The sequence below is a fragment of the Lepidochelys olivacea genome (genome assembly GCF_965140295.1).
Source record: "Lepidochelys olivacea isolate rLepOli2 genome assembly, chromosome: 2".
Lineage (NCBI taxonomy): Eukaryota > Metazoa > Chordata > Testudines > Cheloniidae > Lepidochelys > Lepidochelys olivacea.
Genome location: NC_140412.1, coordinates 123,485,090 through 123,499,481, shown reverse-complemented (window position 1 = coordinate 123,499,481; position 14,392 = coordinate 123,485,090). Strand labels below are relative to the sequence as shown.

General features: G+C 37.5%; 1 protein-coding gene across 5 annotated transcripts in view; it reads right to left on the bottom strand.

Moving 5' to 3' along the window:
- PIGN (phosphatidylinositol glycan anchor biosynthesis class N) overlaps positions 1-14,392 on the bottom strand; it is a 142,312-nt gene that overhangs the window by 33,608 nt on the left and 94,312 nt on the right. For all 5 annotated transcript variants that reach the window (XM_084618707.1, XM_084618708.1, XM_084618706.1 and 2 more), the window contains 5 exons: positions 9,133-9,272; positions 8,119-8,218; positions 7,906-7,998; positions 6,156-6,247; positions 2,569-2,680 (listed from right to left, as the gene is read on the bottom strand). In XM_084618707.1, coding sequence (XP_084474833.1) covers positions 2,569-2,680; positions 6,156-6,247; positions 7,906-7,998; positions 8,119-8,218; positions 9,133-9,272 — 537 coding nt within the window. The remainder of the gene's footprint in view (positions 1-2,568; positions 2,681-6,155; positions 6,248-7,905; positions 7,999-8,118; positions 8,219-9,132; positions 9,273-14,392) is intronic.

The window sequence follows — 14,392 nt, the reverse complement described above, 5'->3', positions numbered from 1 at the left end:
GCTACAAGTGCCTAAGCTCACAGCACCTCAAAAATCTACATGGTAAGGGAAGAAATGTGCCATAAGACAAAGCCAGACTGCAGGATCCTATATCAAAGTGCCAACCTAAACAGAGGAAGGGAAATGGTCACAGTGGCAGCATCTGCAGTAAACAGTGGACTAAGAAGATAGGATGTACTGGAATGGGAAACGAGTGGGAAGATATTTGAATCTCCAGTCCCCCACCTTAATAAAGAAGGCTGATCCCCTAAGATTTCTTCAGTCTGCGCACTCTCTACCCAAATGCCATAATTCATGAAAGTATACAAGAATCATGAAGTTCCAAAACTCATCCACTAAGGCTGGGTATCCTTCTGACAAAGAAAGGGCAACTAACCGGATGTAATAAGTCTTGATCCTCTCCAGATATGTTACCTCAGCTTTCAAGATGCTAGTCCTGATCCACTTGGGCAAGTCAGTTCTATGACATACTGTAATGATTGGTTCCTATGTAGAAAAGCTTTAAAGGTCCTACAGAAGTATAAATTATGCTCAATCTTTCATTTGGGTTATGGCACACACTGGGAGGGAAGACATCCTCATTCAGATGAAATTTCAAAACAACCTGCAGCAGTAAGTTCAAGCAAATAAAAAGATCTGCCATGCCCTTGTGGAGAGCATTATTGGGTTCCTGGCATGAAAGAGCAGTTGTCTTAACCAAATGACAGGCAGAAGTAATCACCACAAGAAATAAGTCAGTTGAAGTCAAAAGACTCAAAATGGGGTGCACATAGCCTCTAGCTCCTGTTCTTCCAGCAAAACTGTCACCTAAGAGAAAGAGGCAAAGGATGAGTGACAGGATTTAGGGCACCCAGACTAGGAAAACAGGACCAGGAGAGGAGAAGCCGTCGTCTGACAGATCCACCTGAACAGAAGCAGGAACATGCTCCAAGAAGCTGGAAGCTACTATTGAGCTTGTACAGTTTGGAGACGATATAGGAAGAGGTACTTTGGAGCCCAGAGTGACGGAGGTGTGTCTTCAAGATTCTGTGCAGAGGGGTGAACAGGTAAAGCTGTTTCTCATGTTCCAGGAACACTAGCAGTCTTCTGAAATCCTTTTTCCTTTTGAGCGCCTACAGCTTCATAGCAACTAATACATTTTTAACAATGAAGAAAGATTTGTGAAAGTCTGTGCGAGGCCTCTGCAATTTACTTTTCCAAATCCAAATCTGAATTAATCTCTCCTTTCTCACACTCTGAGGAAGAATGAAGGGATGAGAACCATGGACTTGGTCCCTCCTCCCTTTGGAGAGAGACTGGGGAGATTTTGAAGTAAGATCTAATGGAGACTACTGATTAGTTATCAATGAAAGGAAGGAACCACTACTCAAGGGGCGACTTGGGGAGCTCCTGAAGGTCTTCACTGAACAACCAGACAAAAGTTGCTGATGCAATCAAGTGTTCTGGGAGTGAGTAGAATTTCCTGAATTCTCTTATCTGGCTCACACGTGGTCTGGCGTTTTCTTTCCCTTCTAACTCCAGGTCCACTTGTATACAGGATCCTCCACTAGCCCAAATGAGCTACCCTATAAGGCGGCATTTCCAGTGACTGGGGTATTACAGCACTTGTTTTGAGACATGCCACTGAGCGATTCACTGCCTGCCAAATGACAGTTATGAGAATTTTAAATGTTTAAATGTGGAACTACAAAAAGTAGCCCTAGAAATTCACACACTTCTTTTCATGGCATTGAGCCAAAGAGGCAAAAAATGTTACCTTTGTACACATAAGCACCACATATTTTAAAGAGGCATTTTAGGCACCTGATTTTTTGGTGTTTTTTAATCTGTACTGTTCAGTCTTCAAGCTTAACTCCATGATGTACTGAACGCATTGTTTAAGTCAGTAAGGAATTTCAACAACTTAAAATCATTCATAAGGCTTAAAAAAAACTATTAGAACTTAAGTCGGGGGTGGGGTGGGGGACAAATGCTGTAACAGGTTTAAAATGAAGACAACAGATGCGCAAAATTTCAAAATCCTTCCTGTAATTTATAATTAACATATATTGTGAAAGAAATACCCACCAATTTCAGAAAGCCATAGGTAATTCTCAACTTTGCCATGATAAAAGAAATGGTTTTAACCAGCAGAAAAGAACTAGATTACAGATTCATGCTATTCTTCAAGTTGAAGTCAGAAATCAAAAAAGATAAACCCGTAGGACCATACTGTGTCCTTGGATCAGCGAATGGAGTTTACACAAAGGTCACTGGAAGTTACACATGTGGATTGAGGGTAAGACATTGACCTTGAAGAGGAAGGCATATAAACGTGTGCATGTGTGTACGTATCTATACACACGCATCAATACACATATACAGAGAATGAGTATCTGATACTGCAAACATTACTTTTTTATTTATGGTAGTAAGGACTTTTAAATATGGTAGTCAATTGGATAACTCCTGATAATAAACAGAACCTCTTGATGCAGTTTGCAGAACTGGGTCCTTAGACAGTACATACAAATATACATATAAAAATTATTTTGCAACATTCAAATGTATTGAAAATTAGCAACTGACCTGAAAAAGGAGTATTGTCAGATCTTTCTTAGGCACATATTTATTTCTGCTTTTACAAAGAGATGCCAGGGAGAAGGAAGAGATCAGGAGAATCACCAAACCTGCTACTGTTCTGTTAAACAAACAAACCAAACAATTATTAAAATGTCCCTCTTTATAAAATTCTCATAAGAATGATTTTCCCATAGGATTTTTCTCACAGGAATGAAACTAGTCATGTTACAAAATTGCAGCTAGAAACATTCAGAAAGCATCTACAACCCATCTTTGGGAAACCAGACCTAAGGGGTTAAAATTAATGATGTGACAGATGTTTTTTGAAGGCTTGTCATCCATAAACATTCACTGTGGCCTTCTTTTTTCTCTATCCTAGGTCTTTGTTTTGTTTGTGTGTCTTGTTCATCATTCTTCGCTTTCTTTGAACTACTTTCTTTGCAAGTCTAGGAGTTGAATTACAAAGATCTGTGATTTAAAGTAATTTGCTTCAAGGTTTTTTGGGTCACATTAAGAAATTGCATTTAAATGATAATATAAATTAGTGGTAATACAACAGTCTGATTCTGATAGAAAGAATGTCACTATTTTCTTTTCTTAAAAGATGGTTTCAACTCACTTGAATAGAATAATCTAAGTTTTGTTTTATTTTACTGTTATAAAAATGAATGAAAATTAAAAGAGCTTGACTGACAACAGTGACAACTGAAGTTCTCCATTTAGTCATAAATGTAGTTAAGTTTAACATCCTTGTAAGGGGCAAAATACCAAAGAAACCCACCACAGTAGTATTTAACTTCCAAAAGGGGAATGATGAAAAAATGAGGGGGCTAGTTAAATAGAAATTAAAAGGAACAGTCTCAAGAGTGAAATGCCTGCAAGTTGAATGGAAACTTTTAAAAATCATCATAATAAAGGCTCAAACTATATGTACATCCCAAATGAAAAAAAAAAAAAACAGTAAGAGGACTAAAAAACCCATCACCATGGATAAACAAATACCACCACAGCTAAACAACAGAGTAAAAGAGGCAGTCAGAGGCAAAAAAAGACATCCTTTAAAAATTGGAAGTCAAATCCTACTGAAGAAAATAGAAAGGAGCATGAACACTGGCAAGTCAAATGTAAAAGTATATTTAGTCAGGCCAAAAAAAAAAAAAAAAAAAGGATTTGAAGAGCAACAAGAAAAAGACACAAAATCTAACAGCAAAATTTTAAGTACATCAGAAGTAGGAAGCCTGCCAAACCATCAGTGGGGCCACTGGACGATCAAGGTGCTACAGGAGTACTCAATGAGGACAAGGCCATTGTGGAGAAGCTAAATGAAGTCTTTGCATTGGTGTTCACAGCAGAGGATGTGAGGAAGTTTCCCACACCTGAGCCATTCGTTTTAGGTGGCAAATTTGAGGAACTGTCCCAGATTGAGGTGTAAATAGAGGAGGTTTTGGAACACAGTGATAAATTAAACAGTAGTAAATCACCAGGAAACACCCAAGAGTTCTGAAGGAATCAGTTAGGAAACAGCAGAACTTACAACTGTAGTATATAACCTATTTCTTAAATCAGCTTAAGTCAGACTGGTGGATGGCTAATGTGACACCAATATTTAAAAAAGGCTCCAGGGCTGATCCTGGAAATTACAGGCCAGTAAGACTAATTTCAGTAACAGGCAAATTGGTTGAAACTATAGTAAAGAATAGAATTATCAGACACATAGATGAACATGATAGAAAACCGCTTTTGTAAGTGGAAATCATGCCTCACCAATCTACTAGAATTCTTTGAAGGAGGGGGTCAACAAATGTGTCGAAGGGTGATTCAGTAGGTAGAGTGTACTTGGACTTTCAGAAAGCCTTTGACAAGGTCCCCAGCAAAGGCAAAGTAAGCAATTATGGGATAAGGGGGATGGGGCCACAGAACTGCCATCATGTAATGACTTTCAGGTATTGATAATAAACAATATTGAAATTACACGAGGGCTACCTAGTTTGAGTTTTCAAATTACTGAAGGAAACTTGATCTTGGATTTAGGGCTGCAGTGATCCTAGCCTTAGAACACGTGCATTTTGCTCACAGAAGTGGATCTCACCGAAGCTCTGGTTTATTTATCTTTGTAGTTTCTCTTTCATTCCTTCCCTTAGCTTCATGTGCTCCCAGATGCCACATATAATTTTCAAAATCCAAAAAACCCAAGACAACATTTAGACAAGCACAAAACATTTCAGAGCTGTAAAGAAGAACTGGAGTAGGGGGACCAAAAGGGTACCCAGCAAGTGCCAGTTGCATTAGGGATCACTTGCAATGAAAAAGCAGGGAGAGAAGAAAACCGGAGTGACTGGAGGAGCAGAGTAGTGGATACAATCCAATGTGCATTTAAAAAAAAAAAGAATGAACTGGACTGGATTGGAGGAAATGTATGCTTACATATGCAGCCAAAAGATGCTAATAAGGAGTGAAAAATCCTCATAGATATTCCTAAAATGCCTACCACAATGCCAAAAGTTGAGTGGGTGGGCAGTAGATGGGGGAGGGTTGGATCAAAAATCTGGTAGGATGGACTAAAACTGAATGAGCAGTGTTGGAATTACGTTTGGGAAAAGCATCAATACCTCTGAAAATATTTAGGATCATAGCTCTTCCCCCACCTTCCAAACATCATGCTGCTTATCCAGGTATCAGAGCTCTAACAGCATCTCTTACTCAAGCACAGTGACATCATGCTAAGATGACTCCACTAGGCACAATGTGTCGAGCAGGGAAAGAAGTGTTGTGTCAAGTTCAAATCAAGCATTTTCTTTCTCTGCATTAAGTTCTATACTACATCTAACCAAACCATGCTGGGCCAATCAGTGGGACTGGCAAGTAGACTGGTGAGAGGAGATGCCTGCAAGATTAAGTGGTAGTTGGCAATGAGAATGGAGTGGATGATGGAGACAGAAGTGCACAAGAAAAAACTGCCAATGGCACAGTGGGGGAAGAGACAAAGGAAAGAAGAGGAGGAAACGAACAATATGGGAAGGAGAAGCCAAAGAGAGAATCAAGGAGGAAAGGAAATAGGAAAACAAAGAAAAGCTAGATACACAGACTAAAAGAGAAAAAAAAAATCCATCCCATTAATGTGAGTACTTCATTAGCTACAGACTTTTATTCAATGACAAATTACTTAAAATTAGATATGGGAATTAAAAAAGATAATGTCAAAACAAATTGGTTTTGGATAAATGCTTTTTCAAGTTTGTCAATGCTATTTACCATGTTTGCACCCAAATGAATATCCTCCTTTAATTAATTCCTGTATTTTCACATACTAGTTGCACTTTTTATTAAGTGAGAAAAGCTTCTCTCTACATGAAATTACAGAACACTGCTAAGCAAATGGATGTATCTTTCTTTGAAATAATGCAGGAAAATTAAAAGTCTATTCTCATTCACATTAATGAATAACTAAGGCATCTATGATCACATTGTTTAAATTCAATATCTGCCTCAGCTGGTTTTCAATAATACAGTGGTTCACCTATGACAAAACTCAGCCTAAATTTGTGAATATTAAATGGAAAAATAAAGAGCTTTAATCAAAAAAATGTTCTTACACCAGAGAAATATTAGGCTCTCTTCCTACAACAGGCATCAAGGGAAACATTGCCAAGAGTAAACATAATAGAGTCCAGCTCAATGTTGTTACCTAAAACAAAGAAACAAACAACAGCATCTTTGGAAATCATGCCTGCAGACAAAATTGACTATACAAAGAAAACATTTCTGTATTTGCTATACTGAGCTAATAATATATCATTTGACCCTGATTCAGGGAAGCATTTAAATAATTTCTAAAGTCCTATTGAAATCAAGAGGAAAATAAAGTAAAAGTGTGTTTAAGTGCTTTCTTGAATTGGGGCCTTTGAATGCATCCGATGAAGTGAGCTGTAGCTCACGAAAGCTTATGCTCAGATAAATTGGTTAGTCTCTAAGGTGCCACAAGTACTCCTTTTCTTTTTGAGCCAACTTGTTACTCAGAAAACTGGGTTTATCTATAACTTTATGGAAATGAGTGAAACGCAAGATGAGATCCCAATAAAACTAATATGATCACAGATGTTCTGCACAGGTTTGCCGTCCCACGCCAATGGGGGCTGCGGGAAGCGGTGCAGGCCTGGCCGCCACATCCTGCAGGCAAACCATGGCCAGTGGGAGCTGCAATCAGCTGAACTTGCAGACGCTGAAGGTAAACAAACCATCCCAGCCCGCCAGCGGCTTTCCCTAACGTGCCAAAGGTTGCCGATCGCTGTTCTACACTATAACTACTCAGAAGAACAAGTAATCATTAATTGTCTTAAATACAATTAAAAATTATGAACAGTCAAATAGAAAGCTGCCACCTGGACAGTTTTATAATGCAGAGCAAGACTCAGGAATCTCTCTCATTTGAATACAAGAGAAAACAAGGATTTTTCAGGTTGTCATAATACATTTTAAAATTTGCAGTGTTTCTTGGATTAAAAAGGTTTCTGAATAAAGTAACAGTGATGGCGGACATCGAAAGCTGCAGCTTTCCCATGCATTCAAGTGGAAACTGTGCCACCTGACTCCCACCCTACAGCACCAGACTAGAGTTTTTGCTGGGAAACATTAGCACAATGGCAGCTTCAGAGGTTAGACGAGGCACACTGTTTGGTTACCGAGTTAGTGAAACAGCAACAGATTATTATAATAGCTATTTTAAACATTAATTTTCAAGAAATATTTGTATTTATTAAATAGCTACATGCCTACAGTATTGTGGCTAATCATTGTAAGCTTCCTCTAAAGACCTCAATGTTTATAAAACTGTTACATTTTAGTAAAATATCTGTGCATGTTTCGTGACTATTTTCGTGGGATTTTATCCCAAGCACTTATAATTATTACATCATAGAATACAACAACTGAACACTGGTAACACTGAAGCTAGCCTGAAAACAGGATGGCAGCATGCCACAGCTAACTGGGACACTAGACTTCAGCAGAAAACTTGGATTTCCCAACCAATTTGTTGGCCCATTACGGTAACTACCAAAAGCAGTGCAGATACACTACAGTCAAGATAAGCTTTCAGTCAAGTGTCATGGCAGCACTGGTCGGTCAGCACCCTTACTGCTTGGCCTATAAAACTGTAACGTCAATAGATCTGGGAAACGTGGCATTATCTTGCCCTGCTTGATGTCAGCCATTATAGTGATAACAGGAAGTGCATTACAGGAACAAGAATTAGGAGACCACAGTCCAAAAGAGGAGACCAACCATTTACTAAAAGGTAACCAACTACCAATCAATTTAATGCCTTTTGGCAAAGCATTACTGTACCTTTGCTTGAGCCCACAGTCGTGTGATCAATGGCCAGCCAGCAAAGGCAATGAGACCAACAGTAAGTGTAGAGCGGTAGAAAAAGCTGAAAACCTAGTAAAAAATTTCAATAAGAAAATGAAAAACAAAACTCTAATAAAAGCAACATTTCCTCAAGCAAATAAAAAGCTAGCAATGAGGTCCTTTATAAATACATAGTAATTAAGTACTTACTAATATTTCAATTCCCAGAGCACCAGCTCCTAAGAATCCAATAGACTGACCCAGAGGAAATACCAAGAGCAATGACACAAGGTCTTGAATAACTCTGAATCTGTTTAGGAAGATAGCACAGGATAATCATTATCTTTAGTTAAACAAATTAGACAGGATCACTGCCATAAATTAGGAGTTTTAAGAGTGTAAGTGCTCAGAAGCAGCCCTCATTTTTTTAACTTTACACACTATTTTAAAACCATCAGAACTACCTTCATCTGTATAGACTACAGAGCTTAAGAATATTTACATTAAGTTCAGCATCCACTGAAACTGACAACAAAATTCAAGAGTGTTGACAAAAAAATATACCTGGTTAGCTTTATTAGTGTCTAGTTAAACAGGTCATTACTAAAAGCCAACAGGAGCTTGTCCAGTTTTCTTTGAATAATACAAAAAGCCATGATGTCAGGCAGGTAACGGCAACCGCAAACTTACAAATATTTCCATAATCAAGAGCATTTTTTCAGCATAGGCCAGAACCATCAACCAATTTTGCAGAATTAGAGCCTGATTCTGAATGGTGCTGGTGTTCAGCACATTGGAGGATCGGACTTAGTTTGAAAATCACTGAAAATTTTTTTGTCCAACTTATGAAATCAGTTTCTACAAATTCCTCTCCAACACATCAGAAACTTGCTCCAGAGGCAATACTCTAGAGGCAGCTTCTCCCACACCCTGCAATGTTATTTTGTTTTTGAGAGTGTAAGACCATTTTTACTGGTCGAAAAAATTTCCAAGTAGAAGAGGTATCTACTAGAAGGGCCAAATATAGCTGTCAGTTTGGAAACCCCACTCCAACTGCTAGGGAGAGATAAACAAGAATGTCCTAGAATGTCCTGGAAAATGAATACTTCATAAAAGGAAGAAAAACATTTCTCAACGATTTTGCATAATTTGATTGTCAACAAAGGGAGGGGGCGTAGAAGAGGAGCGAGAGGAGTTTATGAAACAGCTTGATTCTTTACTTACTCTTTCACAACTGCATACCATACTGGTACCGGTAACAGACAATATATGTAATATGTCCATGGACAGGTTTGAATCAGCAGGAAAAAAGCTATTAATACTCCAGTAGCTGCAAAACCATACAAGAGGAGAACAGTAGATGCCTGAAATGCAAATGATTTCTATAAACATTCCTGAAACAATACTCTAATATTTCAAACTCCAGAATACTATTTCCCAGTTATCTGATGTACAGTACATTAAATACTATTCCAAGAAAGCAGCTACACTAATGTACAAGGCAGCTCATCAGCTCAATGTATACTGTTTCCAGGCAGAAAAATATTTAGGAGTGGCATTTAGACATGTAGGGCTAAATTTTCAAGCAAAAGGACTTACAGTAAACTGCGCGTGAAAAAAATGAGTGTGCACAAACTGGTACATACAACACTGATCTGTGCATGCACAACGTACTTAATTATCGAAGGGAGTTACAATTACTCAATATTTTGGAAAATAAGGACACTTCTATTTAGGTGTCTAAATATGCATTTAGAAAAATAAATTTTAGCACCCAAGTTTGCATAACAGTTACTATGTCCAAAGGTTTCAACGTAAAATTCCATGTGAACATTTGTTTCTTTTGTGTAAGAAATTAGTAGGAGAAAAAACTTCAGTTATCGAACTGGAATAAAATTCTTTAATTGCTATTGAAAAATCCAACACTCTTTTCAGGAACTATGAACTGATTCTCCACAGCCTTTTCTTATGTGAGTAAGGTTTTGCTGTGTAAGGCAGGTCTGCAAGAAGAGGCTTCAAGTTTGCATTTATTTGTTGAAATTAATTTATTTGATATTAATCCTCTTTTTTCTAAACCTTTTTGGATTTTGATGTTCATACAAGAAATCAAGGGACATGGCTATTTTTATTTGTATTGTGAAAGCTACTAGAAGCCCTAGCCCCATTGCGCTAGCAACTGCAGAAACTCATCACAAAAAAGATGAGCCCTGCCCCGAAGAGCTTAAAATCTAAGTATAAGACTATAGACAAGAGGTAGCTATAGGTAACTATTGTTTAAAAGCTTCTACACACAGCTAGCCCTGTTAATGATTTAAAAACAATTGGGCTTTGCCAAAGAATTTATAACCTAAAGAGAATATTCCTTTTAGTATGTAAGAGAGAATGCAGATTGTTCTATCGTGCTTATTTATTGCTGAATAAAGTGCCTGTACAAAAGAGGAATTTCAGAAAATATAAAACTCTGATGTACACTTAGAAATGGATGAAATTTTCTAAACTGGTAGGTTACACTTAAAATAGCACTAGTGTACATCATCACTTCTATGTCTACAAAGAAGAACATTAAATAAGCATTTTCCTTTCTTGTCACAGCTTTTATTTACACTGATTCAGGAACCACTCAGTGTAGTCTGGGAACATTCTGATATTTGAAAGCTTAAAGTTTTATTAAATATTTTTGTTCTGAAGCCCATTACAACTTGACATAACATGCAAAAGCCTTAGGATCCAAGGGCAGTCTTTGGTACATTATATGCTGACAAAGCCTAAAAAAACCCCAATGACCCTATCTATTGTTTTTCTTCTATAAGTTGTGTCAACTTCTTTGAGGAGTAAAAATATATAGTGGAATATGCAAACGTATTAAACGTGTAGGGGAGAGGAGTCCAGGTAGCTAATGTAAAACATTCATTCCTCTTCTTTCCCCTGTAGTTGACATAAAACTGTCTCTCTCTAAGCTGATGGGAAGTATCAGATCTAAATGACTTTTAAAAATAGAATTTCTGGCATGCTATGTCATATTAAGTTTGGATAAGATATGTCACATTGAAAACTGACCTAATGCAACTCATTCTATCACAAATGTTAAAATAGATCTTTTGGCTCCACTACTTGGTTCCAAATTGCAGGTGAAAGGAGATTTACATTTTCAGTGGATGTTTAAAAATAGGAAAAACTGATAAACCTATAATTCTTCCTAAATTAAATAACACATTGTTTTAAGGGGAAGTGTTTTTGTGAGGAGCATGAAAAGCCACACACAGTTTTAGGAGATGATTAATGTAAACAGTCCTATTAGCCAGCCAGAGTCTAGAACCAGCTCCATAAGATCATAAAACTGTGATATGGGTAGCTTATTTGCCCATTATAGTCTAGTTACACAGAACAATTTCTTCATGTAGCTTTGATACTAGCCATAAAGCTAATGACTTTATGGTGGAAAGCAGAGCTCTCACCACCAACTACTAATTGTATGTCTGAACTGAAAGAAATGGTTCTACTGGAAAAAGCTGGTTACTACAATATGTGAAAATCTGCAGACTATGGATACAAAAGGCTCTTTACTTTCTTTTACAAGAATAATTAAATATAAAACTTGACTTTATTCTATGGACCCCATAAATATATGGTGTGACAAAGTTCCTCCTCTGCCTTGGTGGGTCCTGCACTTATTGGCGGATTTGCTCACCTCAGAGGTTCACAGCAGCCCTCAGTTTGGCCACTTTCATGGCTCAAATCTGCCGTTCACTCAGTTAGTCTCATCACTGGCCAGCATGGGGAAAAGGAAGAAGAACAATCCCCGCAGTCTCTGATGATCCACCTAGTGGATCGGGGAACAGACCAGAGACCTTCCACTCTGGTGGAGCCCACAGTCCAGGTCAACTCCTCCGGTATCAAGTAGGGAGTTGGGGGGATGGCGGGAACCCGGGCCCGCCCTCTACTCAGGGTTCCAGCCCAGGGCCCTGCGGATTGAAGCTGTCTACAGTGGCTCCTGCAACAGCTGTGTGATAGCTACAACTCCCTGGGCTACTTCCCCATGGCCTCCTCCCAACACCTTCTTTATTCTCACCACAGGACCTTCCTCCTGAAGTCTGATAATGCTTATACTTCTCAGTCTTCCAGTAGTATACCTTCTCACTCTCAGCTTCTTGCACCTCTTGCTCCCAGCTCCTCGCACGCACCACAAACTGAAGTGAGCTCCTTTTTAAACCCAGGTGCCCTCTTTGCCTGCCTTAATTGATTTTAGCAGATTCTTGATTGGCTGCAGGTGTTCTAATCAGCCTGTCTGCCTTAACTGTTTCCAGAAAGTTTCTGATTGTTCTGGAACTTTCCTTGTTACCTGACTCAGGGAAAAGGGAACTACTTAAACTGGGGCTAATAAATCTGCCTTCTATCACTCTCCTGTAGCCATCTGGCCTGACCCTGTCACAACTGTTTTCTTTTTGAGTGCAGTTATGTAAACAAATAATAATAATTCTACATTTGTAAGCTGCACTTTCACGATAAAGAGATTGCACTACAGAATTTGTATGAGGTGAATTGAAAAATACTCTTTATTTTATCTTTTTTACAGTTCCACTGTTTGTAATAAAAATGATAATGTAAAGTGTGTACTCTACACTTGGTATTCTGTGTTATAACTGAAATCAGTATATTTGAAAATATAGAAAACATCTAAAAATATTTAAATAAATGGTATTCTATTGCTGTTTAAAAAAAAAAAACAAAAAAACTTTCCTTGTTACCTGACTCAGGGAAAAGGGAACTACTTAAACTGGGGCTAATAAATCTGCCTTCTATCACTCTCCTGTAGCCATCTGGCCTGACCCTGTCACAATGGTAACTATGAATACCAATTTTCAATTCTAAAACAATTTTACACTGATTAAAAAAAGAAAATACGTTTTTGTTTAAAGAGCTATTAATATTCTGAATTTGTTTGTTTATAACCAGTGTTTTTGAATACTTTCTCAGATACTTGATAACAAAAAACCTTTTTTGAAGTTATGTAGTATTGTATTTCTCAATATTTTTCCATTTTGTTTGATCATTTTTATTAAATGCTAAGAATATCTCATTTCAGTCCACAGACAGTAAAAGGGCTGGGTTTTTTCACTATAGGAATTTTCTCACAGTAATTTACTAGAAGTAGTAAAGATGCTAATTGAGCACGGATCCTCATTTACATTAAAAAATGAAACAAGCCTTTTTATTCTGAAATAAATATTGAAAGATTTTTTTGAAGGTGTTAACCTTCTTTTAGTAAAAATGTTCTGTTCACCTTTTCAGATTAAAGGTCTTTTCTTTTCCTGATGACTGAATGAAAAAGATGATTTCCTAAGCATCTGTACTTGGTGGCAATCAGTCATTCTTATTTATTTCTAAATGTACTTTCTGTATCTCTGATGCACTGCAAATCAGGAGTGAGAGTGCAAGACAAAAAGAGAGGGCTGATCTGTGAAACAACAACTAAAGTCTTTTAGTGGAACAGGTTATATGCTTTGCAAATGCCAAAATGGAATTGTTCAGCTTCGGAAAAATCTAATTTTAAATTGCCACAGAGGGGTAAAAAAGAAATTAAATGTAAGATTTTCTTTTTGCCTTTATTAGAAAGAAATAAATAAATAAATATATATATATAATAGAAGTCTGGATTAACAATCACAAGATATTTTAATGTTAAATAATTAGAATTAAGGGTGAATATGTATTTACACAGCTATGTTCTTCTGATGTTAAGCCAATATGAAAAAAGGGAGAAGTTAGTTTATATTCTCCTACCTCATTCAGCATTACCAGCAAAACGGCTATCATTAGCATTAAATTAGAAAGGCCAATATTAGGGAGAAGTAAGCCTTCATTTCCAAATACATTGCCCAATACTGTACATGGAAAGAAACGTGTCAGAGTGTGGTTTCAGAATGTGACTGAGCAAAATACAAGCAGTTTTCCTTTAATACATCCACACTACATTTCTAATGCATTGTCATGAATGACAAGCAGGGGGAAATACTGAAAACACAGTCAGAGAACTTATGACTGAAATTCATCTCAGTAAAATTATAATAAAAAAGAACAAAAGAAACCTGGTAAAGAGGAGGGAAAAGAGCAGTGTCATGAAAAAGCTAACAGAGTCTCCACTGATGTGTAGACTGACCTGGTTAAATATGGATACATGGTCTGTATTTCTTGAATTTAATGAATCAATGTACACAGTTGCAGTGAACTACAAACCTATTGCAACTAGAAGCAATGGGATCTGTCCAGGTCTCCTCCTCATACATTACACAATGGCCCATCTTTTCAGATGTCCTGAACCGTACCTGAAGGTTGGTGAGGGAGATTTCCCTCAAACTACAAGTAGTTTCTGCTGGCAAGGATCTTTTACTCCAGCTTTGCTTGTGGGGGTACCAATTGGTCTACTGTTTTTGTACAAACGATACATGTATGTATAAATTGCTAATTAACCAGCCAGCAACATCAC